Source organism: Colletotrichum paranaense (assembly GCF_030867605.1).
Source record: "Colletotrichum paranaense strain IMI 384185 chromosome Unknown Scaffold_1.1, whole genome shotgun sequence".
In the NCBI taxonomy this organism is placed as follows: Eukaryota; Fungi; Ascomycota; class Sordariomycetes; order Glomerellales; family Glomerellaceae; genus Colletotrichum; species Colletotrichum paranaense.
This window is the reverse complement of record NW_026848959.1, coordinates 3,201,972-3,226,424: the sequence shown is the minus strand read 5'-3', so window position 1 is coordinate 3,226,424 and position 24,453 is coordinate 3,201,972. Positions and strand designations below refer to the sequence as shown.

The following is a 24,453-nucleotide window of genomic DNA, read 5'->3' as shown; positions in this document are numbered from 1 at the left end:
ATTGTATATACTAGTTTCCCAATACCTTAAGTCAATACTTGTTAGGCTTCTTACTGAATTGTACCGTGGCCTTCGATGAAGCTCTCCTCCTTCGACACCGAAGTTACATTCGCAGACGCAGCCACACCATTCCCAGACTTCTTATAGTACGGTCTGGGAAGATTGTCGTAATACGGTACAACAATGATGTTGGGATCACTACTTCCTCCGACCTAGACGCCGTATGAGCTTCATATCCATCAAGTCAAGGGAGAAGACAGGACAAAACTCACCATAGCCTTTGTGGTATTTTGATACGGCACATCAGAAACCTTCAAATTGAGCAGCGAAGGCTGCCTCGCGCTCGTCAAGGTCGTCACCGCAACCTTGACGGACTCCAACGTCTTGGGGCCATTGCTGGCGCCATTCTCCTTGACTACGTCCACCACCGCCCCCTCGCACCCGAACCCTTGCGCGACGACTTCGTACTTGACTTTGGGGTTCATCGCCACGCACGGCCGCTGCGGCGTCTTCTCCCCGTAAATCATGTTCTGTCCGGCCTGCGACATGCCCCAGACGCTGTTGTTCACCACGACTGTGAGGATGTTGAGGCCGAACTTGGCGTAGGTGTCGAGCTCGCCAATGTGGAAGCCTGCGCTGCCGTCTCCGTGAAGGTTGACGACTAGCTTATCTGGTGCGGCGACGGCGGCACCTTTCTATGAGTCAGCAATGGTGCTTCTACAAGTAGAAATGAGTTACAAACCAAGCGAGTATCCAAAACCGTTGCCCAGGAAGCCCAGATATCCAGTCGTCACCATTGACAGTCCCGCCCTCGCCTCGTTCAGAGATTGCAGAGCCCATCCGCCACACTCGCCGCCGTCCATGCAAAGAATGCTGTCTTCGGGCAGGGATCGGAAGAAGGCCTTCACGCCATGGTAGGGATGAATCCGGTCGTTTTCTTCGATGATCACCGGGTCCTCTTCATTTCCGGCTGAGTGAACGCTCGGCTTCTTCAACGCCATGGCCTTTTCCACCCACTCACTTGTGGCCCTGACGGACGACTTGGATGCCGAAGCTGTGAGAGCCTGAGCTGCAAGCCCGACATCCGATACGATACCGACCTGTGTTCAATCTAGTCAGCAAAACCGGCCCTCCCCCCTAAAGCCATATCTCGGGCAGGGAAAGTATCTCACGTCGATTTTTCTCGAGCGCCCAATCTCGCTCCCATCCAAATCGACCTGCACAACCTTGGCTTCACTCTCGTTCGGCACAATCGCACCACTCCTGCCGCCGATCAAGAAGCCAGTCCTGGCTCCCAGCAGAATAACAAAATCCGGAGCCGGTCCCTGAGCGCGCAAGAACGGAAGCCGAGTCGCCACGCCGCCGAAAAGAGGATGCGAGCGCTTGATGGTCGTAGAAAACTTGGGTGAGTGGAAAATCGGAGTATTCGTCGCTTCAGCGAGCTTCACTACGTCGTCCGCGGCCCTCGCTGCACCAGTCGAGACTAAAATCACGGGGCGCTTCGCCTCTCCCCAGAGTCTCATCGCCTGCTCGACCGCGCCGGCATCCGGGGCGGGAAGCGATACCGGCGGCGCGGTGATGGAACCCCAAGCCACGCTGTCAATCTCTACAGGCGTGAAGAGGACATCGATGGGAAAATCCACGAGTACCGGCCCAGGCGCCCCCGCCGTCGTCGCTCTCCAAGCCAAGCTCACGATGCGCGGGATCTCGCTGCCGTTAGTGACCCGGTGCGCAAACTTCGTTACGGGTTTCGCCAGGACGACCTGGTCGTGGAACCCTTGGAGGGTATTCGTCTCCGCATCGCGCAGCGGCGGCGAGCTCGTGATGCAGAATACCGGGGAGCGGTCCGCGAAGGCGGTGCTGAGGCCTGGTAGTCCGTTGCAGAAGCCAGAGTTGGCTGTGATGAAGCATACGCCGGGGGCGTCGTTGCCCTTGACCTTGGCCCAGCCTTCGGCGGCCTGGACGGCGACGGTCTCGTGCCGCACGTCTATGAGCTTGATGTCGGCTTCGACGGCGGCGATGAGGAAGCTGTCCAGGTGCCCCCCTATGGGTTGGGCATTAGCCTCGAGAAGCGATACGGTTTATTGCATAGAGAAACTCACCATGTATACCGAACGCAGTTGTCGCGCCCAGATGAGCTAGGGACTGAGCGAGAAGGTCTCCGCCGAGAAGTTCTCGATTCTTGGGTTGTCTCACTTGGAAAGCCATCGCTTACATGAATGCTCGAGATACTTTTGAGCGAGTGACCACAAATGGTGAGATTGAGCTGTCGTTTGATGAAAATATGACGAGGTCAAGTTAAATGTTATCCCCCATCGCAACACTTTGCTCCAATGAACATCCGACCGAGCACTTATAAGCAATCGACCTCTAAATGCCGAGTGTCAAAGCAACGATGATGCGGGGGACCGCGGGAAGAGCGTGAGGGGGGATCATTGCTTGGCCCCGAGGTAAGTTGTACGTACATGTATCAAATAATGGCAGTGGCAAATGGGAGGAGTTGTGGAAATGATTACCCGTCGTCTCAAGGTAAGCCTTGTATTTTGTAAATGTTTTGCGACATTGACTCTGATGGGTTGAGTCAATAATTGGGGTAGCGACTGACATCAGATGCTTGGAGGTCGGGCGAAGCAATCCTTGCATTGAGACGTGCTTAAACGCACCCGGGGTATTAAAGGCTGTCTCTTCTCAGTCATCATTGCCGAAAGCCCACAGCGACCAACTGAATAGAAACCTGCATATGTGTTCATGATATTGTTTCTACAATTGTCTTCAGGCATGATGCGTTAAGATGGGTCTTCGGCCACAAGGAGGCAAAGGCAAGGACAGCTTTAATTCATTTGACTGATTTGATTGGGACTATGGAAGTCTTGCGAGAGCTCTAATATGTAACCTCAACCTAAAAACTAGAAAATTCTATGATGCCCATTACCCCTAAGGTACATGATGTCGATGTAAAATCCATCTGATTAAGGAAAGAGACTGGCTATGCGGTAAAGTCATTTACTGTAAAGTGGCGGAATGATTGGCTTCTCCTGAAGCGCTTCTGTTGTGGCTTAGGCCTTCTTCTTGCCCTTGGGCATGCGGACCAGCCAGTAGAGACCCAAAGCAGCGACAATGTTGACGACAATGTACACCATGCCGATACCAAAATCGCGCCATCTGTTGTCGAAGTTGGAGCTGATACCCTTGAGGAAGACATTGGTGTCGGCGATAGAGCAGAATTGGCAGTCAGCCGTGGCAGATGGGTCCTTGATATAGCCTCCCATGGAACCAATGTACCCTTCCATGTAAGTCTCGCAAGTCTGGTTGTTTGGCGGGTCGAAGTGGATGTACTCGTTCGTCGAGCACGTCACCTTGGAGTTTGCCAGACCTGTTGAGAGAATTGATGACAATAGGTAGGTGAACGGGGACACCCTGTACATGAAGATCCAGAAGCCAGGCATGGCGTCAGGGCTGGCCAAGACACCGCAGAACAGCAGACACATCATGAACAGGACGTTGGCGAGGTTACCACCCATCTCAGCAGTGTCCGTGATGGCGATGCAGGCATGGGCGAAAGTGCAGGTGAAGATCATGAACTGCCAGAACAGGAGCCACATGAGACCAGCGCGCTCACTCTTCTGGCTTGGGTCACCGTTCTCGTAGAGACCGACGGGGTAGTAGACGCAGATGAACATGAAGACGGACATGAGAGAGTTCCACGGGATCTCAGTAACAATTTGCGACATCATGAACACCTTCCAGCTGTAAGTCTTGGAAGGTCTTTCACGGACTTCGTAAAGAGATCGTTGGGTGACGAAGTGCGGCATCTGTTGTTGCACGAGCTGACCGAAGATGGAAAGAATGTTGAAGATAGCGAACATCTGGTTCTGCAAGCCCTGAATACTGAGTGGTGCGTTGAGGAATACCAGACCGATGAAGAGGGCAACGGAGCAGCAGAGAATGAACTTGGCGTACAGGTAAGAGGGAGTACGCCAGTATTGCTGGTAGACACGGCGAGTGACAATCAGGAATTGATCCCACAACGGGGCGGCGAATTCGCGGTGTGCCAACTTCTCTTCTTCGGCGGACAAGTGCTCTTGGGGCGGGCTTTGAGTCTTGAGGCGGCCAAGTTCCTCTTGAACAGCCTCATACTCGGGACTAGACTTCCATGCCTGGTGCCAATCGACATCGGTATGTGATCCGGGGGCAGCGCCAATAGCAGAAAGCATCCATTCGGCCGGGTTCTCGCCAGGAGGGCAGGCAGGGGCACCGTTCCTCTCGAAGTAGGATGTAAGGGTGTGGGAGTTCTCGCCGATGTCGCCAAAGTATACGGTTCTGCCACCCTTTGCCAGGAACAGCAGACGGTCGAAGCGTTGGAACAACATGGCAGACGGTTGGTGAATAGTGCAAAGAATAGACTGGCCGGCCTTTGAGAGCTTCTCAAGCAGATCCAGGATAGCCCATGACGTTTGCGAATCCAAACCAGAGGTAGGTTCATCGACGAAAAGAAGCAAGGGGGGTTTAGCAGCCAGTTCCACACCAATGGTAAGTCGCTTGCGCTGTTCGACGTTCAATCCCTCGCCGAGGACACCCACAACGGCGTCAGCGTAGTCCTGCATGTCCAAAAGCTTGATGACTTCGTCGACGTATGCCAGTTTTTCAGCGCGAGGGGTGGTGGCTGGCTGGCGCAAAAGAGCACTGAACTCCAATGCCTCACGAACAGTGCTGGTCTCGAGATGTAGATCCTGTTGTTGAACGTAGCCAGTACGGCGTTGGAAGGACTGGTCACGGATCTTTCCATCAACCAGCATCTCTCCGGTAATCACTCCCATGGAGACACGGTCTGCCAGGCAATCAAGCAAGGTAGTTTTGCCAGCTCCAGAGACACCCATCAAAGCCGTAAGAGTTCCAGGTTTGACCCAGCCATCCACATGGTCCAGAATCCTGCGGGTTTCGGTCTTGATCTTGACATCGTAGCACACGTTACCCCAGTGGAAGACACTGGTGGAGCCTTGGATCGCACCCTCGTTGGCGGAGGCACCTTGTCCGCCCTTCTCGACGATGGTAGCGGGTCCAGAAAGAGAGGATTCGGGGTCGTCCTTGCCCTTGACAGGGGCAGCAACACCACGACGGAAGACAAGAACCTCTCCCTTGGACTTCTTCGCGGCAATGTATTCGGTGGCAACGAAGTACAAGGCGTGGAGGGCGATAATGAAAGCAATGAGAATTCCGATGTTGCGCCACTTGTGAGAGTTGAAGTACTTGTACTGGGAGTTGATGTATCTGTCACCGTTGACGAACGGCTCGCCAGGAACGGCACCGACAGTGGAGCAGGCTCTGTTGGCGAGGGTAATGTTCTCGTAACCGGCAACTGCAGGGCTGGGGACGAAGGCGGCACACTCGAAGTTCCGGTTGTGGAACTCGTTGATCATGAGCTTCAAAGTAGTCAGGTTAGTCGACGTTCACTAAAATAGCTGGGCTTTCAACTCACCGATTCGAATCCGTACGCGACAGGGTCCAGGTAGTTGATCCATCGGCACCAGCCAAGCATGTAGTCAACGGGAATGACGAATCCAGTGAAGATGACCAACGCGAGAATCAAGATCGACGCAGGAACCATGGCCTGCGACAATGTGCGGGACAAGGAGGCACTGATTGGCGTTAGAGTCACTCTTGGTACGGAGAGAAAGTGACTTACATAGATCTGAAAAGGCCAGACATGGACAGCACCATGAGGAATGTGGTTAACAGGAAAAAGAAGAAGTTGCCGGGTTCTCTGTTCAGGTTCGTCATGAAGTAGATGATCAGGTCGTAGCAGATGGTATTCGTGATTTTGTAGGGCATGTCCACCAAAACTGAGGAGAAGGCTTCCGCCGAGGAGTGGTAGAAAGCATAACGACGTTGCTTCTCAACGATGGGCCGTTGGGCGTACTGAGTGAGAATCTCGAGAGCACTGGAGAATGCATTGGCGAGAATGGCGACGAAGAGAACCGCGGATCGACTGTAAAAGGAGGACGTGTTTTCCGGGAGGTTGTAGAACAGGGAGGACATGATGAGAGCCGTGCACGAATTGGCAATCAGAGAGAACAGTGTCAGACTGGGGTCACCCTTAAGCAATTTGAAGCCACGCCAGAGGCAGAGTTTCACTTGCTGTCCGTACGAGAGGATGAAGGGAGACTTGAGACGTTGGTTCTTGGCTTGGACCGACTGCTTCTGGTTTCTGAAAACTTCGGCATCCGGGCCATCCAAAGGATGATCCGTCTTGTACTGCTCAATCTGCTGCTTGAGAGCCGCGCACTCGCGACTCTCCTTCCAGCACGCAGCGAACTCGTCAGGCGTCCGAGGTACGCGAGACTCCCAACCGGGACGGATTACACGCTCGGTAGGCGCAGTCATCGAAGTGAGGAAGTCAGGGGTAGTCTGACGGGCTGGGCACTCGAAGCCGAGGTTGATGAAGTACTGGCGGGCCTCGGTGGTGCGGCCGAAATAGATTTGACGTCCCTCGTAGAGAACAGCAACCTTATCGAACAGATCATACGCACTCTGGGGCGCCTGGTAGATCGAGACGGCGCAGGTCTGGCCGAACAACTCAGACTGCAAACGAAGGGTCTTGCAGAATTCGACAGCGTTGGCGGAGTCGAGACCTCTGGTTGAGTTATCCCAGCACTGCAAAGGAGCATTGGACAACGTTGCTTCAGCAATCGTTACGCGCTTGCGCTCTCCACCAGAGACACCACGGACGTAGTTGTCGCCCACACGGGTATTGACGGTGTGGCTGATACCGTACATGGCCATGACGACGTCGCGGAGGTGGTCGCAGTACTGGTTGGCGGTGACACCAGGGGGCAGGGTTCGTGGGCAGCGAGCACGGGACGCGAAGGTGAGGGTATCGCCCACGGAAAGTTGAGGGTAGTGGACATCGACTTCGGCAGTGTAGATGGCGTCACCGGCGTGGTGCTTGTGGAGTTCCTTTGCCGAAAGACCCTGGTAGTTGAAGTAGGCACGCTCATCGGTGTAAATGCCGTTCATCTCTCCAGCGATGGTCTTGAGGAAGGTAGAGCAGCCAGATCCTGGGGGTCCAAGAACGACGAGCATCTCGCCTGCCTCTACGATGCCGTTGAAATCGCGGAGAATGTCAATGCGGCGTTGGCCTCCGGTCTTCGAGGTGAGGTTGCGAACGAGACCAGGAATCTCGAGCCAAACGTTTCCGACATCCTTCTGGTAATCCGTCTCTTGGCCGAATCCGAAGACGTTCAAGTCCTGGTAAACAAAACCAGCAGTTCTATATCCTGACCCGTGCTCATTGGTGACATTGGCAAGAGTCTTTGCCCACTTGCGAGCGCTGAAGTTCTTTCCGTTCGGGTTAAGGGGCGAATTCGGATCCTCGCTGCCGAACAATGCCATGCTGTCTCCATCGATGTTGACCGCAGAGTGTCGCGTATACTCCCGAGCTAGTTCTTGCACGATCGACTGGCGACGTTCTAGTTCCGTGTCGTTGCCGTCATCTTCTGATGTTGATGCAGCGGATCCATCGCCGGCTTTCTCGTACAGAGAGTTGTCCTTGGGCTTCGAGGTCGGGAGTGCTTCCGCGTTTTGAGTGAAAATTGCATCGTGATCGACTACTGTCTTCTGACTGCCGGCCGGGGAACGGGTCGGCAGACGAGACTTCTCGTCTGAGTTAAAGGCGGACATATTGTCGGTTGGTAAATTAAGGTATATGGGTGTCCTGAGACGGCTGGCTGATGGAGCGGTTGCAAGTATATCTTGCTATCCTATTATCACGAGAGGCTCTGTCAGTCAACAATATCTCAATCACATCACGTATGCGGAAGCCTACCGGTCAGCATCAACCAGTTGTTCGCTCGGCTTGTTGTGATAGCCGCTGAGGGAACAGTCTCAGTCAGATGAAGAGAGGGAAAGTATTATCGTAAGTTGTGGGTGTGTAAAAGGCAGGAAAGCCCATGTAATAGCTTTCGGCTGAAGACTCGAAACATATCATGAAAACAAGCCTAGATCTAGATTTATCAACATGTCAACGGAGTGTCTCGCTCCCCGTGTGTCCCCGGCCCATAATACGCAAGGGGTCCATCTCAGCATCCGAAGGCTCAAAAGTAGATCCAGAGCCCCGGGTCATCCGTGCACCAGATATGCCACAATCTCACAAGTTGACGTAGAGACACGTTGGTTGAGCACTGGAGCTTGATTGAGGTATCCAAATTCTTGCATCTTGTCATAGCCTGCAGCCCGCGTGTAAGTGAAAAGTGTGGGTCGATGGCGGCGGCTCCCTTGGCGGCGATCATCACGAAAAAGTCCGCAACGTTGTTAGGAAGTCGGAGATGTGGGGCGGTCTCCATTATACGGGCTCTCGGAAAGTTGAAGCGACCCGAGCGGGCGCCGTCGACCCCGTATGCTTTTCCGAGAAGTCCAAATTCCCAACGTCTAAAGACAGCTTATGTCCAGACTGAAAAGACCATACGTTCATTTAGTCTTCATTTTTTGGAACTTGCTGCACTTTGTTTCCCCGGCTTCTCAGTCGCCCAAGACCCCCCTTTTTTGACTACATCAAACACCAAGGTGTGTAACACTGAATTACAACGACATGGCTCGACCATCATGAGGCACAAGCACTGTCGCATCACTCGAAACAGACATTAAAAACACTGCTACCTCTTGGAACGATGTGGGCTCCGATAAATCTTATAGATTCCTCCCCCATTCACCCTGTTCATCGTTACATCCACTTACACCGACTCTTCAGTCTACCCTCAAGGACCATCGAACGACAAAGTTGAACAGAACACACCAATCCGAAACGGGATGCACGTCATGTCTGATGTCTTTCATGAAGCCGTGGATGCCACGGCATGGGAATTTTGGCTGTGACGAGAAGAGCTAACAGTGCCGCCAAGGCGGACATTTTGCTTGTTCGCAAGTGCTAGCTCCAGCTCTTCGGGGTCCGCTTGCAAGACCGCGGACAGCACCCTACTCCATTTGTAAGCCGTGTTGCCGCTACGGACTGTGCATATGTGGAGTCTTCGGTGATCTTGTTTGGGACACCCGTCAGAATTGGCTGTTCACTCCAGGGGTCGTCCCGCACGATCAAAGCTATCAATCTTGCGGTATCATGTATGGCTCATACTCGATCATATTAGGTTTGGCCACTCCTTACGTCTCCATGGAAGTCTCTGCAACCAGGATATAGGCTCAGGGGGCATTCTTCATTGCCACAAGCTAGCGGAGGAAGAAGCCCCTAATCCCGAGGGATCGAAAGAGCTTCATCTGCGGGCTGACGATGGCGGCAGGCGGCGCAAATCACAGCCCAACGGACCAAACCCACCACTAGGAGGCTGTCTCCAGACTCCAACCCACCGGCGACAGAGCGGGAATGTATTCCAGCAGGGCCGGAACCCCTTCGATTGGTTCCTCGTCATATCCGCAATTTCTAGAACCTGCCTTCTTGGTGTCTGTGACGCTAGCATCACAGTGGCTGCGCCCTGGAGTGTTATCAGAAAAACCGAGATTCAGGAGACTGCAGGACTCCGTTGCACACCGCAGCCCTGTCGGCCGCTTCCTTGCACCCGAGCCAGCGATGGAGTACGGATAGACGGTTCACGAGTGAGGCGGCGGCATTGTACCGCGTAAGCGTGAGTTACATCGCCAATCTCCTCGACCGACCGGTGTCCGACGCGGCATGTAACGCCAAGCCGTACAAACACGCTCACGCCAGATTCGTCAAAGATACGAGGACGCCTGCGAATCAGCCTCAGGGGAGTTTACACTCAACACCTTAAACAAGCATCGACTTTGGAAGAATAATTGATAAGCTAGCTCGGATTCGACATCGCAATTGCCAGTGACGCGGCCAGCTTCTCCGACTCTTCTTCGACCAAACAACGCCCCTTGTTCTCCAGGCTGGCCTGACGCCCACAAACGTATAGTGCAACGATTTCCCTTACGGATACTCGCTAGTTAACACGGATACAGGCCACCGAAGAATTCATCTATGACAGCAGGCGCTTTGTCCGGAGGAGGGCAGCGTGAATCTAAGAGTACATTCGATACGAATTATGCAAACCTCGAAAGCAAGCTAGGCTTGGGAGGAAGCCTGCTTCAGGTAGGTGGAGTCCAAACGATAGACCATTGATTTGCCTTGCAGCAAAATAACTCGAGAGATTATCGATTGGGTCCTTCAGAGAAGCGGATATCTCTCCACAAACACCAATTCCGAAGTCTGCCGTCTAATTGGTCAACTTGAGGTGGTTTTCAACCTCAGGCCATGACTTCCAAGCGAAAGGGGGAGACGACAGTTGCTTGACGAGTGCAGAATATTGTTGAGAGACGAGAGAAGTAAGTTGCTACAATTGTGAAAGACTAAAGAGCAATTCTTGCGTAACTTTGAAACCTCCAAGATGCGCCACCATCGGTGGTCTACGGATGTTACCACATCATTATTATCTCCTTTTGTCAGCGCAACTTGAACTTTTGCTCCTTCCTGTCCCCTATTTGCCACTGAATCTTGCGCTATTCCATACTTGAAGCCGTTGAAATAAGCATCTCCAACCTAGCGGTAACCCTCATCACTCCCTTCCAGACGGATGATGATAGGGGTAGAGCAACCAAACAGCACAACGGCATCACCGACAGCCATGTAGCCTGAATCCATCCCGAGGAGACCCTCGCTTGTGATGTAGCAGCAACGTCCTCTTATATGGTCTCCAAAGTGTTATTGGATAGATTGTCGTCGATTCTGTGGTCCGATCGTTGTTGTAGCGTTGACGTATTTCTTAAGTTCTTGGTCAAGAGGGATCTTAGGCAGACGTTCACGCAGCAACGACGTGGAGACATGGTTGGAAGCCGTCGTCCACTCCTCGGGGCTTTTCGTCTCTGGTGGTTTAAAAAGAGCACAGCCCTCATGAGGCCACGTAGAAGTGGTTTTAGTATATAGCATCTATTAAGATGAAGAATGAGAGATTAAGAGGCGGGCTTTTATAAAGAAAAAATTATTCAAATAGACTTTTCTAAGATACAACAGCATCTAAGTTTTAAATTCAAGTAATAAATGAGAACCATTTTCCTAATGAAGTTTAAAACATTTATCCTAACTTCAAAAAGTCCTTGAGGGTTTTTTTTGGTTTTACCGAGTCAACAAAAACGCTGTGTTTAGTAGGTTAAGAAATTTGTTGCTTCAAGGTGATTCAAACCGACCTTCGATTGATGAGCTTGTATCTCCAAAAACAAATAGTACAATAGCGTTGGATGATCTAGGAAGTGCACCGGTTGTAGCGCTCTTGGCCACGCGGGAATTGGGTTTTTGTAAGACTCTCCTACCAAAAGCTGTGAAAAGGGTAGATAGATTGCAATGTTCCTCTCAAAGAGTTGATCGGTCTTCTACCGTCGGCCTGTGCTCGTCAGAAGGGGACAACATCAGTCATTGGTAGTAGAAGATACTGCCACAGGGTAGCAAACGCGAAGAGATTAGATAGACGAAGTAGACGTCTTGGAAGAATGATATGGAGGCAGAGTATAAGTTTATTCATGACTAGTGAGAACTGGTGCTTGCTCAGGAGGAACCCGCAGTATGACCTCTCTGTAACATCCTAGCCTGCCAACAGTGGGGACGATCACGAATTCAGGGTATACCGAATGAAAGTGTGATCAAATTCACTGCATAGCCCACCAAAAGCACTTAGAAGCGGCACTGCGGCCATGTCTGCAGATTCAACTGATCAAGGCGACCCGCGCTGGTGTTATCCCACCTCTTGCTCCTGTCACCAAGGCTGTTTATGAACCAAACTCCAACTGCAGTCTTTTGCGCTATGAACACTGGCTGATCTTCTAGGTTATTGCTTGACTCTCGACTTCTATCTCAGATCAGCTGGCTCAGGTTAAGAGACCGGCTTCGCGGTAGATGAAGGTTCTGGTAATCCAAAGTCCGGATCGATATCAGCCTCCGTTGGGTCAGTCTGACATTCGCCACTCTCTACCGGCACGTTGGTGTATAGAGCGTCGCTGTACGCGGCATCAAGCGTGCCCTGGAAATTTGCATCGTTGAATGGGACCTGCGTGTGCTCGTATTGGATTCCGTTTAGCTGTTGCTGTGCAAGCTGAGGGAGACGATGCCAGTCGATAAGTGGGTTACTCAAAGCGCCCGCTGCGCCCTCTCGAGAGGGCACAAGAGGCACTCCGCTGTCATATGCTACGATAGGGTTGGTTGCTGAACCACCATCGTTCAACTTGACAAAGATGGTATCACTGTCTTTGTGTGTGACATCGAAGCTGTTCTGGGGGTTCTTAGAGTATGCAACACCAAGAGACTTGAAGTTGTAGATCAGATCGGAGCATCCGTCGACGCGAAGCCATACGACGGCAGTGATCCAGTGGTGTTTATGCTGCTGCTCTTTACCCATAACCTTGGGCAAGTACCAGCTGTAGATCACACCCCATCTCCCGTGAGACTTTCCAACTCTGGCGTAAACTTGACCGCTCTGCCCAAAATCACGACAATCGCCGCCCGCCTTGCCAGTTGGTCTTAAGCCAGCACTAAAAAAAAAAAAACAAAGTAACTATATTAGCTTTGATACCGGGATCGAATTCTCGTCTAAAAGGTTCACGTACCCAGCATTACCATTGGCGTCGACTGCAGGGTACGGGATGCATCCTGAGTACGAATGAAGCAGCGGTCTGAAGGTAGTCTCGATCTCTCCGGTAAGATCATAGCCAGGGATTTCCTCCAAGGCAACTATTTTGTTGTGGTCCAACCATTTATCTTCGACTGCCACATCACCACCGCGCCTCCAATGACTTGGCGGTGGTTGAGAGGGCGTTGCGTTGGCGATGCCGAGTAAGGATAAAACAAGGAAAGAAGTCAACGATGTCATGGCGGACCCGGGCTATGATGAGTTCTTTGGATAGACGGTTACTCCAATGAAAGTAGTCTCCAAGTGGAAATACTATGATATTTATTCAAGCCAGAAGAAGTGCATGACCTGAGGCTGGAAGTTCTATAGACGAACAAGCTCCAGAGGCATCGGACATGAGCGATACGAAAGTCCATATTGAGCAATCAAACTATACTATGGTCTGATGGGTAAGTTTAATTCCTGGCCGTGCATTTGCGGGCAGCAGTCTACCTGCCCGAGGGTTTGTGCAACAGTACTTTGACCTGGAAATGCCAAGCGTAAGAACAGCCGAATAAATCAGCTTTAGCAGGTTGAGTACACAGCGGCAATATCCGCACCTATCTGTCAGAGACCCACACAGGACTGGCAAGCAACTAACCCTATCTAATTGAGTTTGCTACAGGTGCGAGAACAAATCCGCAATCATGTATCCTTTCGTTCAGTCTTTCTCGTATCGCGCGAGGCTCACAAGCGTCTACAAAGAAGTCAGTGACATTCTAAGCTATTGGCATGGAGCCGGATGAAAATGATAAAAGGGGCACTGCAGCCTCCTGACCTCTCGACTCCATCAGATAGTTTTACTCGTGTCCTGGGTTTTGTGCACCCCGCTATCGGTCGCTTTTTTACCATATTTCTCGATTGGATATCCTTCTTTAGGTATACTTGCAATCAATCTAAGCTAAGATGAAGTTCCTACACATTCTTTCCTATTGCGTTATCGCGTCAGGCCTCGCCGTACCGAACACTGCGCCCGAAGCGGAGGTCTCCGTCCGCAATCCGGCTCAGACAGTCGCTACACGCACCGACACCTTCAGCTCAGCCGGCATTTTCTCTCGAGACCAAAGTAAAGCTTGGAGGGAAGCAGAGAAGGTCGTAGGGAGGCCACTTGAGCACGGCAAAGTGTATTATTTCATGTCCTGCAACCCGGCGTATCGCAATCATTATCACACGCGGGATGCCTACTTGAAGTATGTCATAGATCAAACCGACTGCGTTCACGTTGGGCTAGTCATTGGAAAGACCTCCAAGTGGTTCAAGAAGTTTGAAGCCGAGTACCTGCACGTGAGAGTCGATGAGGACAACAACCCGGACGAATGGTACCAATCTCGACATGACTGGGATGGCCCTATCATTGATCAACGGTTAGTGACTGCTATAAAAATTATCCTCTAGGCTGTATTCGTCCTTGTACTGACTGAAACTTCGATAGCATTACCTTTGGCGGAATGACAGACTCGACCAGTATTAGCAAGCTGTGGAAAGCTGGTAGGGATCTTTAGATCTGTTCTCTAGCTAAAGTTTACTAACATCAATACAGGCAAGCAGTGGGTTAAAGATGCTGGCAACCGCATGGACGCAGACTGGAATTGCCTGCAATATTACAGACATCTAGTCTCTCTTATTTGAGAGTAGATTTCTCATTGAATACATATGCAAGTCGAGAAAGCGGACAACGGCTGTTCTATAGCATTCAATGATGCAATGACACTTGTTCAGAGATCCAGGTCTATTAGTCCTAATTCTCCCAATCTTTCATCGCCTGCTCAAAACGCGCCAATCACTCTTCCCTGGCCCTCACAAAATTACTCTTCCCTTTCCTTTCCTTAGTCGAATATCCATTATCTCGATAAACATACCCTCCACGTCCGGGTATCGATTTCGGCGCCACTTATTTCCAGCAAATTGCCATCGGACACAATTCTGGCCCTCTGGCCTCAAGATGCCGTAAACTTCGGGCTGAGCTTCATGGGGCCTATAGCCTTTGTGCCGGGATTGTGTGAACACTCAGGGACCCAGGAAGGAAGGCCAGCGTTGTTTGCGTACAGTGGGTAAAAACATAGAGTCGCATATGACATCCAAAAATTCTGTTGTCGCTGCATAAGTTGACTTTACAGTCATGTTGTAGTCGGCTCTGATGTCGTTTCGTAGCACTTCAGAGAGCAGTCCCAAAGTTCCAAAATCTTGATCGTTTGGATCAGTCGCCCCTTTATTACTGCATGCTCTCATCACTTCCAACAAAGAGTACTCGCCAAAAATGAACCCAGTAAGGGGTCGACTTCTAAGAAGGCTCGAAGGGCCATGGCTTGCTAGGATTGCCGCGTACATTAGGTGAAGTGATTCTATGAAAGACCTGTTTAGGTCTCTCGTTGTTCAGTACCAGACAGTAGCGGTTCAAAACCGTCTTATTGCTTCGGAAAACACTGGCAGCGTCCGTATAAGTTTTCCATGAAAGAACAACGCAGCCGCAGTGAACCACAATCTCGCGCGCATTGAATACCTCTTGAACAACACACAGTTGATCCTAATAATCCCTCTCAAAGAGAGAGATGGCAACGCGAACTTCAGCCTTCCTCTTGCCCGATGAATGAAGTGACGTGAAGTCTCTGACATCTGGTTTCCGAGCAACCTCTCTTAGAACCCTTGTGGCAGTGCCACTCTCATCTGCTTCAGGTCCCAGCCAGATGGCGACAGATTTGGCCGAGCTGTAGATTCTGGTCATGAGCTGAATTCTCTGCATCTTCTCTACAGAGTTTTGTTGGTCAATGCTGAGTATGTTCACCCATACGAGGACTGCGTCCTTCTGTTGTCGAAATGCCCTCATAGCGCCACGAAGGCTGAAGAAACACAAGTTTCTTTGCCATCGAATTCTAAACGTTTGGTGTCTCCCGGATCGCCCCCAGGCGTAAGATATAGTAACGAAGTTGGTGGGCTTGTTATGGATCCGTGCAATATTTCGAGCTTTATTGTGGAGGTCCTTGCCGGGAGAACTCTGATCAAACGAAACTCGTCTCTGCCGAGTTATCTATAATGATAGACTTTGTTACCGAAGCCCCGACATGCGCTAGTAGAGCGCGGCTGCGTAATCAAGGGTTTGTTCGCTACGGGGCCAAATGCAACGTTGTTCCGATGCATAGGCCCCTTGTTCTGGAGAGAGCGTGCTTCTGCAAACGGGCTACCGTAGCCAGACTCCACAGCTGTGGAATGATGCTTCTGTCTTTGAGATCGCACTTGTACGACAGGTGACGACGGTTGAGGTGTGGTCCTTTTTTTCTGCCGTAGTTCGTTGTCGGAATGGTAGCCCCGGGCTGGGCGAGGAACTGAAAGATACCGGAAGTCATCTTCATAAGAACCTTTGATACTCCTGTCTGCCATGTTCGCAGGCTATTGCGATTGCTATTCTACGATGATAACGAGTTGCGCAAGAAGTCAAGCTTTGGAAACAGGGAAAGAAACCCAACGTTGCAAAGGAGGGGATCCAAGTTGTGAGTGAAGCTGAGGATATGCAAAGGCCAAATGAAAGGAGTGGGTGAGAAGCAGGCTCAATGGATTTATTCGAGTTTGACATGCGGGCCACTTGGATCTCACTGTTCACACCACTTGCCCACAAAATGTCGGTACTAGTAGCATTTACCAACTTCCACAGTGTGTGACAATATTTCCGCTGGTATCCACCAAGCAAAACAGACGCCAAGCTTTGTAAACCTAGTCGTGGAATTATACGCAAGGCCGGATGTGACAAGAAGTCCAGGCGCCTGCTTTGTTGATTAGTAACGTGGAGTTTTCAATTCTAGCACACACTTCGAATCCAAGACTGAACATTCCATCAACCAGAGTTTGTGGTAGAGGCATCTTACTCAAGGTAAATAAATGGCACATAGAGAATCAATTGGAAATCTATCCACGTATCTTTAAGTTTCCCAACATCTTTCCGTAACATGAAATTAAGAGACTACTGATTGAGACAGATACCAATCCACGTTCATCCTCAGGAGCCGTAATCCAAACAATTAGGCCGTCCCCCATCTACTTCGGTCGGTGGCTTGAGCTGTTGTAGCGTAAAAAGGGTTTCATTAACAACTGACAACGTATGATTGATGGGGGACCTCGGCCATAAGTTCTTGGAAGTTCTTGTAGACTTTCATCTACAAGTCCTTGTAATCATCATCGTAAGAACCAAGGAATAGGTTGGTGGCCGCCTTGCCAGCAATTTGCTGGGTAGCCTTCTCGATGTCGAAGAGCTGGACATCCTCAAGCTTGAGGCTGAGACGAGAGTCGATTCCGTAGACAACATTGGCGAGGAAGTTGTAGATAACACCGGAAGCGGTCTTGTAAGTGAAGGAAACCTCAGCAGAGACGCGGTTGATGGTTGATTCGAAAAAGTTCTTCTTGAACTCGTAGCTGCGCATGGAAGCGGTGGAGCCAGGGGTACCGCCAACCAAGGGGTTGAGGTGGAACGTAGTGACTCGGTTGGTGCTATCGACAACGGCCTCGAGAATGAACTTGATGGCGCCGTTGAAGATGACGTTTCCGCCCTTGAGGGTGATCGTGAAGAGATTCTTGCGCTTGGAGGGAGGAAGCTGGCGAACGGCCAGCTCGGTGTTGGGAACGGCTTCCTCGTCCGAGTCGCTCCGCTCAAGGATCTCAATGGCAGTCTCGTCGGAGGCGGCACGGCTGAGAAGCTCGTCAGAAGACGAGGGGCCGGAGAGATCACGCGTTTCGACAACGAAGTCACGCTCAGCCAAGTCGACGGTTTGGAGCTCGGTGGGAAGAGCCATGGCCATGGACGCCAAGGCCACGGCGGTGAAGATTGATGCAGAGAAGCGCATGTTGAAAGATTGTAAAATGTTCAGATTCAAATGATTGTGTGTTCAAGGAATGAGAGACTGTGGTGATGAGGTTAGAGAAGATGACTCTTGGCAGGCGAAAGAGGCTCCCTTTTAAGGCTAGAAGCCGCTCGGCGACAACTTCAAGAGAACTCGCTCAACTCACAATCATGAAGTTTCTCATACGTGAAGCCGTGAGAAGTTCCAAACAGGCCGCGGCATTCTCACTCCGTCGGCGCCAATGGAATGAATTTCGAAAGCATCCCGGTGTAAGTTCGCATTCATAAATCTAGGTTTGTTATTCATAGAGTTGACCTTCCCTAAAACGTGCGAAGCATTTAGGCAATTCAGCGTGTCTCTAACTGTACAACTCGTATGCACAGGTCAACTTTCAGTCTTTGCCTTAGAATAAACCCTACGTGGTGAGACGAAGGATTACCAACTACGCTAGATAAAGCTTAAATCAGCATCCCTCAAGGTTCGGCTGGGCCGAGATAACCAACACAAACAGTATAGCTCATTTTAGGCTTCAATGATGTTGAAAGTAGGAGGCAACTGCTCAACAGTCATACAGAAATATCCCGTCGGGGTTCAGATTCCCTTTTACCAGCCTAAAGGAGGAAGGCGGCCGAAATTGCATACTGCATTGGAGTCAAAAGTCCCCTTCAACAACATTCACTTAGCCTGTTCGTGTTCATTTAATATGTTTTCATCATCGGTTGACTCTTGTACTTGAATTCTTGCTAATAAAGTACTCAATGAAGTTTCCTTCGTCGTTCTCGTTTGTCAACTTGTTCCAGGGCCGATGCTATGCCAAAAGAGGATTGAACGAGGCAATCTAGAAGGCCGAGATGAGGCGAAAGAAACTTACAGAAGGACCGCTAAACCACGAACTAACCTGCGAGCTCAATTGTGCGTATTGCGCCATGATTAAGGTAGTCTGCCTATTCTCTGGACAGCCTCGGTCCGACTTCGTCGAGAGCTTACAGAACTTGAGTATAAATCTCAAGATTACGCCCTCAAAAGTGCATGTACACTCAGATCTTCATTAGAAGACTCCCTTTTTATCACAGGACAACCTCAGTCAAAGTACTGTCACTCTTTACAATCTTTGTCCTTTGCAACTTAGATATCATCACCCCAAATTCCAACAGTACGTACTAAGTATGCCTTGGCTACATCTCCAAACCACGAGTCTAACATCTTTGCAGTGCAGTTCAGCTCTCTCACCTTCGCTGTCCTCCTCTGCGCAGCTTCAGGCGCTCTGGCCCAGAACCAGCCAAGGGACAAGTACAAGTGCTATGTGCCTTTCGATACCTGCGACAAGCCCATCCCCGCAGAGCTGAAGGCATCGATGGCCAAGGAATTCGGTACCCGCAGCCAATGCAGAACGACAGAAGTCGTCTACTACGGCGCCCCGGACGCCGCGATTGAGGGCGTCTACTGCGAGCCCGGCCCGGTTCGTGCCATGGGCGGAATGTTCAGCTACAGCGTCGGTCGCGTTTCTACCGCGTGCCACGCCAAGTGCGAGATCTGGGGCTAGACAGACATGAGCAACTATGATGTTCCGAAAATGAGGTTCACTCTGTGGTGGAGAGATAGCTAGCTAGATTGGCAGATATGGCCCGAATACGATGTTGGCCTCACTTTCCTTTCCAGGCTGTGTAGAAATCGTGAGGCACTTTGCATAATGACTTCATACTTTGAGTGTTCGTTGGCGACCGATCGTAGATCTCAAGTGGTCTAATCAGTCCCTTCAGGCGAAATAGGACCCTTTATAGCTTTACGTGAGTCATGAGATGCATGATGTTGATGATTTAAACGCGAATAAGCTTTGATTCAAGCATTTGCCAAGCAACTCCTTTAATGTCACCCGCCAGCCTTCCAACATACTTTCAGATCAGGTAGAAATGGTAATCCAATTCTCTTAAGGCTTCCAATGACTTCTTCGCAAAAAATCACACGTTTCACATACGAAGGGGATGAAGGTGTCAGCTTTACGACTTTCGATGCAAAGATATCAACATTAGCAATTATCATGAGATTGTCTGGCCGAGGTGTCGTAAGGCGCACTGAATTCATCCAATTAGGGTAGTTACAAAACAAGCATAGTTTTATCAAATTCGTATGCTACGGTGACATCTCTTTGTTTCCCTCATTGTGGCCATCAAAATATCAAAATCAACTCACGAGCCTTGAAAGAGTCCGCCGAGTGACCTAGCCGCTAAAAGTCGGTCGAAGCGGAGATCGACTCCCACTCATCGAGAAGAGCCATGGTGCTCTGACACTTCTCTCGAACAACCGCAAGGCAGTCAGTGCCCAAGGCCAGCCTCTGAGGGATTTCACGACCCTCAGCAACCCCAGACTTGGTTAGAACATCCACGACCACACGCGCTCCCTTGATCGGGTCACCAGGCTGGTTGTTATCGACGGTTTCCAGCACCTTTCTGACTTGGCCCGCTGCGCTATCGGTATACGCTTCAACAGACTGCTCAACCTTGATGCGTGCACCTGGGTTCAGGAAACCGGTACGAAAGTAACCCGGCTCAAGGATGCAGACATCAATACCGAACGGCTTCAGCTCGTCGTGGAAGCCTTCGGTGAGCAGGCTGACGGCAGCTTTGGTGGAACAGTACATGGCAAAGGCCGGACCGCTCTTCCAGCTACCGAGACTTCCAATGTTGACGACGGCACCGAAGCCCTGGGCGCGGAGGTGGGGGGCCACTGCGCGGGAGACCTTGAGAGTGCCGAGGACGTTGGTGTTGTATTGGTCAAAGACTTCCTTGGCGCTGGCCTCCTCGATGGTGCCTTCGAGGATGTAGCCGGCTGAGTTGATGACATGGGTCACTTTGCCGTAGATGGCAAAGGCCTTGTTGACGGTCTCTGTGATGGTAGCCTCATCGACGGTGACGTCCAAGGGGAGTGTATCGGCGCCCGCAGAGGCCAGATCAGAGATCTTAGCTGGGTTGCGGGCGGTTGCGATGACGCGGTGGCCACGTGAGAGAGCTTCTTTGGCAATAGCGAGGCCGAACCCTGAGGAGGCGCCAGTGATGAACCAGACCGGGGAATCCATCGTGAAGGTGAAGTATTCCGATTCAAGTAGTAAGGCGGAAGATTGATTAAGTATCAAAAGTCGTGCAGATTTATCTTGCAGTCCAGATAATGTGAAGATATGGTTCGAATGTGTTAATGATAATGAAGCACCTTAGCTCAACAGAAGCGGAACCATCCTGTCTCTTATAGTCCGGTTATCTGTAGGCTTCAAGTCTATCTTAACTGCTTTACAATAGGAGAGAGCAAGAATCCTCCTGCATGTCAGATCCATAGAATTCGTCCGTCATTCAAGCCACTCGGCGATAGATGTCTGGTAGTGGCCTATCAATGGCTTGTACTACACGGAGATTAGAAACAATAGTTCCATATCAAGTGATGTCAAAAGTTCCTTGCCGCAAGGTCTTTTGTTCGTCAAACTTGAGGGGTTGGACTATGGTCAGTGATGAAGAGATGTTTCCGTGACGGCCTCCAGTGTAAGTGAAGGTGGCGTTAACGCCGAAGGATTTATGGAGAAGATGCCGACCATCGGGGATAGGCGATGTGGTCTATCCGTTGGAGATTAGAGTGCATGCACTTGGACTAAGGTAGGACTAAGGTAAAGTTCCTCGATGATTGGACCTCGCCGCCAGCCAGTCTTTTGCGAGCTGACGTTGATCACATACCTCAGCAGAATTTTTGCGACGACGGCTTGGCCGTACATGCCGGTGCCAATTGTCGACCGCGATGTTGACATCCCAACCCCAGAATTCCTCTAGCGTTTCCCAGGCGGCGTGCGGAGCGGTGGATCTGGCTCCGTGAGTGGAGCCTCCCTCGGCATATTTCCACCTCGACCACCAAATGCCCCGACCACTCGGCGGGGACCTCGTGGGACCTGAGTCGCATTGCATCTCAGGGTCTTTGACAAAACACATTTCTCCCCGCCCAACATGACGGCGGTCGCAACCTGAACATATTGCGCAAAGAGAAGCCGTCGGGCGCGTACCTATCGAACAACCTAGATCACAGTTCCAGAGCAGCATGAGCCTGCTGCGCCCGACCTGGCCGCCGTCACCATAATGGGTCTTCTAAGCTCCCTCCCGAAGCTGCCCCTCGTCGGGTCGATCCTCATAGTCCTCTGCTCGCTCTTCACCCCCACGACCGCCTACACCGAACTCGGCGACGAGGCCCTCCGCGCGATCCCCTCGGGTGGCGATGGTTTCAACATTGACACCGGCTCGCTGCTGGCCCCCATCCTGATCCCCCGCGTCCCCGGCACCCCGGGCTCGCTCAAGGTGCAACAGCACTTTGTCGACTTCTTCCGCGCCAATCTGCCCGAGTGGATCATTGAGTGGCACAACTCGACATCTAAGACGCCCGCGACCGGAGATAAGGAGATACCCTTCACGAACCTCATCTTCCGCCGCGACCCGCCGTGGGCCAAGGGCGGAGATGTCGAGTATCTGACGCTCGTCGCGCACTATGATAGTCTGTACCACCCTGAAGGGTTCATTGGGGCGATTGACAGTGCGGCGCCTTGCGCGATGCTGCTCCACGCGGCAAGGAACATTGAGGAAGCTCTGGTGAAGAAGTGGAAGGCAATGGAGGCCTCAGGTGATGCTGGGAGCGGACTCGAAGAGGAGAAGGGCGTCCAGATCATTCTGCTTGATGGAGAGGAGGCATGGGTGTCGTGGACGGACACAGATTCGCTCTATGGAGCCAGGTATGTTTGGCGAACTTCAGCGTGACTGGTTTGTCTGTCTGACGTCTTCTAGGGCGCTCGCCAAGAGCTGGGAAGACTCTGTTCACCCTGATGGTCTATACAAGACACCTCTTTCGTCCATTAGCCTCTTCCTTCTTATCGATCTTCTGGGCGCCCCTAATCCCCGGATACCATCTTACTTCCCTTCCACGCACTGGGCGTATAAGAAGATGGCAAAGATCGAACATCGTATGCGTGAACTGGATATCCTTGAAACCAAACCGAAACATCCTTTTTTGACGGACAGGAACAAAGAGAAGGTCGGCTTCGGTGGTGGGTACGTCCTAGATGATCATGTACCGTTCTTGCAGCGAGGTGTCGAGATCCTGCACATCATCCCGACGCCGTTCCCCGACGTATGGCATAAGATTGAAGACGACGGTGCCCATCTGGACCTACCAACAGTACGGGATTGGGCGCGTATCCTCACGGTTTTCGCGGCAGAGTGGATGGAGTTGGATGAGCACCTACCCAAGCAGATAGAGGGTGAGGCTGCTAGCGATTCGAGCGACGTCAAAGATGAGCTATGATTTAGGCTGTTTGAAGTGATGCGTTTAGACCACATAGATAGCCCTCCGCTTCGCAATCTCACAGTAGCAAGTTCATCCATGTCCTAAAACAGGCTTCAAGGCATTATCCGTACAATTGTGTCTCTAAATTGAAGAATGCTTTACAGATATCGCCTTGACAATCTTCAACATAAGCGAATCTTAGATATATTCCGAAATCGAATTCAAAGACCTCAAACCTGGTTCATGGATAATGTCATTTTGGCCTTGTTTTACATATTCAGACACAGAGCAATGCGACCAGGTGTTGAAGAGTGAGATGTCATTATCTGTACTGTACAAAACACGGTGTTAACAACAAAAGCACTGGTTGCAGGGTCCCGCTATACATGGACCGTGCACGGTCGGTAGTTCGTAATGGACACGAAAGCTGTCCATAAGTGAACGGCCTGTGATGTGAAGCTCCCAAGCACAAGCTAAAGCTGCCACAGACAAGCACCCTCAGCAGCACAATGCGATTCCTCAACTCCCTGACGCCAGCCCTCGCGCTGTTTGCGGCCGGTGCCGCGCAGGCCGCCTCATCATGGGGATTCGACAGTGCCACTGTCTCGATTACTGGCAAGGGCAAGGATGCCACCAAAGAGAAGTGAGTTGTTGCCAATTCCGCTTTCTGGAAGCTCTGGGGTGGGAAGGAGGAAGGAAGCCGCGATGTACGAGAACCTCCAATTGCTGACGAATTGACTGCCCAAAAGGTTGAGCGCGACATCTCCTCTCAAGACTGCCCTTTCTCTGGGAGCCAAGGATACTCTCAAGGTCATCTTGACGGCCAAGGAGGGCGACAAGGCCAAGCGCCCGCATCAGGCCTTCTTGATCCTCAAGGAGACCGAGTCTGGTCTCGAGGCCCCCTTCCCCCTTGAGCTTAAGGACACTGGCCGAGGCGTTGTCGACATTGTACGTTCTCCATCCTTCTCCAACCCTCAATGGCAAGTAAGGAAGACTAATCCTCGTGAACTACAACAGGCCCAGAAGGACCTCCCCGTCCAGCTCCTCCTCGCCAACGAACCCCTCAAGGCCAGCATCGTCATCGGCTCCTTCGGTGCCGCCAAAGCCCTCGAAACCACCCTCTTCGACGTCTCCGTGAGCCGCGACGCCAGCGCCGCCGCCCCGACCTACGACGCTCCCCTCCGCTACGGCAAGCAGCCCGAGATCAGCCACATCTTCCGCGAGGACCCCCGCAGCCCTCCCAAGATTATCTCGCTGGCCTTTGTCATTGCCGTTCTGGCCACGATTCCCGTTCTCCTCATTGGCGTAAGTGTTTATCCCTCCATGTTTCCGCCTACAATTGGGAGAAACAATGTGTCCTGTAGCATGAAAATGTAACATTGACTGACTTTCCATTCTGCAGTGGCTCTCTCTCGGCGCCAACGTCAACCACATCCAAAAGGCCCTCGGTGCCGCGCCTCTCTCCCACGTCGCTTTCTTTGGATCCATCGTAGCCATGGAGGGCGTCTTCTTCATGTACTACAGCGCCTGGACCCTCTTCCAGACCCTGCCCGCCGTCGCCATCGTCGCGACCTCCATCTTCCTGAGCGGCACCAAGGCCCTCGGCGAGGTCCAGAGCCGTCGTCTTTCCGGTCAGCGGTAAAATGCTGTTCTCGTAGGAG

The 24,453-nt window shown here is 51.5% G+C and overlaps 11 protein-coding genes across 11 annotated transcripts, besides 1 other annotated feature; 4 read left to right on the top strand and 7 right to left on the bottom strand.

The window, feature by feature from the left end:
• Window positions 1-50: 50 nt before the first annotated feature.
• On the bottom strand, window positions 51-2,208 carry CPAR01_01144 (benzaldehyde lyase; the record flags this gene model as incomplete). Its single annotated transcript, XM_060485433.1, has 5 exons — window positions 51-212; window positions 273-691; window positions 743-1,100; window positions 1,173-2,044; window positions 2,103-2,208. The coding sequence occupies 5 exons, from the start codon at window positions 2,206-2,208 to the stop codon at window positions 51-53; spliced, it is 1,917 nt and encodes a 638-aa protein (XP_060356290.1).
• An 848-nt stretch (window positions 2,209-3,056) lies between these two features.
• On the bottom strand, window positions 3,057-7,677 carry CPAR01_01143 (ABC-2 type transporter; the record flags this gene model as incomplete). Its single annotated transcript, XM_060485432.1, has 3 exons — window positions 3,057-5,420; window positions 5,477-5,636; window positions 5,684-7,677. The coding sequence occupies 3 exons, from the start codon at window positions 7,675-7,677 to the stop codon at window positions 3,057-3,059; spliced, it is 4,518 nt and encodes a 1,505-aa protein (XP_060356289.1).
• A 1,432-nt stretch (window positions 7,678-9,109) lies between these two features.
• Window positions 9,110-9,187: a sequence feature (Short protein (CPAR01_01142, KAK1547175.1) was converted to a misc_feature.).
• Window positions 9,188-11,870: 2,683 nt separating this feature from the next.
• Window positions 11,871-12,863, bottom strand: CPAR01_01141 (necrosis inducing protein; the record flags this gene model as incomplete). Its single annotated transcript, XM_060485431.1, has 2 exons — window positions 11,871-12,525; window positions 12,601-12,863. 2 exons carry the CDS (start codon window positions 12,861-12,863, stop codon window positions 11,871-11,873), a joined length of 918 nt encoding a protein of 305 aa, XP_060356288.1.
• A 705-nt stretch (window positions 12,864-13,568) lies between these two features.
• CPAR01_01140 (uncharacterized protein) lies at window positions 13,569-14,291 on the top strand (the record flags this gene model as incomplete). Its single annotated transcript, XM_060485430.1, has 3 exons — window positions 13,569-14,026; window positions 14,095-14,150; window positions 14,203-14,291. The coding sequence occupies 3 exons, from the start codon at window positions 13,569-13,571 to the stop codon at window positions 14,289-14,291; spliced, it is 603 nt and encodes a 200-aa protein (XP_060356287.1).
• An 895-nt stretch (window positions 14,292-15,186) lies between these two features.
• On the bottom strand, window positions 15,187-15,486 carry CPAR01_01139 (uncharacterized protein; the record flags this gene model as incomplete). The annotated part of the gene is made up of 1 exon (XM_060485429.1): window positions 15,187-15,486. One exon carries the CDS (start codon window positions 15,484-15,486, stop codon window positions 15,187-15,189), a length of 300 nt encoding a protein of 99 aa, XP_060356286.1.
• A 197-nt stretch (window positions 15,487-15,683) lies between these two features.
• Window positions 15,684-16,037, bottom strand: CPAR01_01138 (uncharacterized protein; the record flags this gene model as incomplete). Its single annotated transcript, XM_060485428.1, has 1 exon — window positions 15,684-16,037. The coding sequence occupies one exon, from the start codon at window positions 16,035-16,037 to the stop codon at window positions 15,684-15,686; it is 354 nt and encodes a 117-aa protein (XP_060356285.1).
• A 770-nt stretch (window positions 16,038-16,807) lies between these two features.
• CPAR01_01137 (uncharacterized protein) lies at window positions 16,808-17,491 on the bottom strand (the record flags this gene model as incomplete). Its single annotated transcript, XM_060485427.1, has 1 exon — window positions 16,808-17,491. One exon carries the CDS (start codon window positions 17,489-17,491, stop codon window positions 16,808-16,810), a length of 684 nt encoding a protein of 227 aa, XP_060356284.1.
• A 1,026-nt stretch (window positions 17,492-18,517) lies between these two features.
• On the top strand, window positions 18,518-19,031 carry CPAR01_01136 (uncharacterized protein; the record flags this gene model as incomplete). Its single annotated transcript, XM_060485426.1, has 2 exons — window positions 18,518-18,641; window positions 18,700-19,031. 2 exons carry the CDS (start codon window positions 18,518-18,520, stop codon window positions 19,029-19,031), a joined length of 456 nt encoding a protein of 151 aa, XP_060356283.1.
• A 681-nt stretch (window positions 19,032-19,712) lies between these two features.
• On the bottom strand, window positions 19,713-20,561 carry CPAR01_01135 (short chain dehydrogenase; the record flags this gene model as incomplete). The annotated part of the gene is made up of 1 exon (XM_060485425.1): window positions 19,713-20,561. One exon carries the CDS (start codon window positions 20,559-20,561, stop codon window positions 19,713-19,715), a length of 849 nt encoding a protein of 282 aa, XP_060356282.1.
• A 1,036-nt stretch (window positions 20,562-21,597) lies between these two features.
• On the top strand, window positions 21,598-22,810 carry CPAR01_01134 (peptidase family M28; the record flags this gene model as incomplete). The annotated part of the gene is made up of 2 exons (XM_060485424.1): window positions 21,598-22,241; window positions 22,294-22,810. The coding sequence occupies 2 exons, from the start codon at window positions 21,598-21,600 to the stop codon at window positions 22,808-22,810; spliced, it is 1,161 nt and encodes a 386-aa protein (XP_060356281.1).
• A 491-nt stretch (window positions 22,811-23,301) lies between these two features.
• CPAR01_01133 (uncharacterized protein) lies at window positions 23,302-24,434 on the top strand (the record flags this gene model as incomplete). Its single annotated transcript, XM_060485423.1, has 3 exons — window positions 23,302-23,435; window positions 23,542-24,097; window positions 24,195-24,434. 3 exons carry the CDS (start codon window positions 23,302-23,304, stop codon window positions 24,432-24,434), a joined length of 930 nt encoding a protein of 309 aa, XP_060356280.1.
• Window positions 24,435-24,453: the final 19 nt, after the last annotated feature.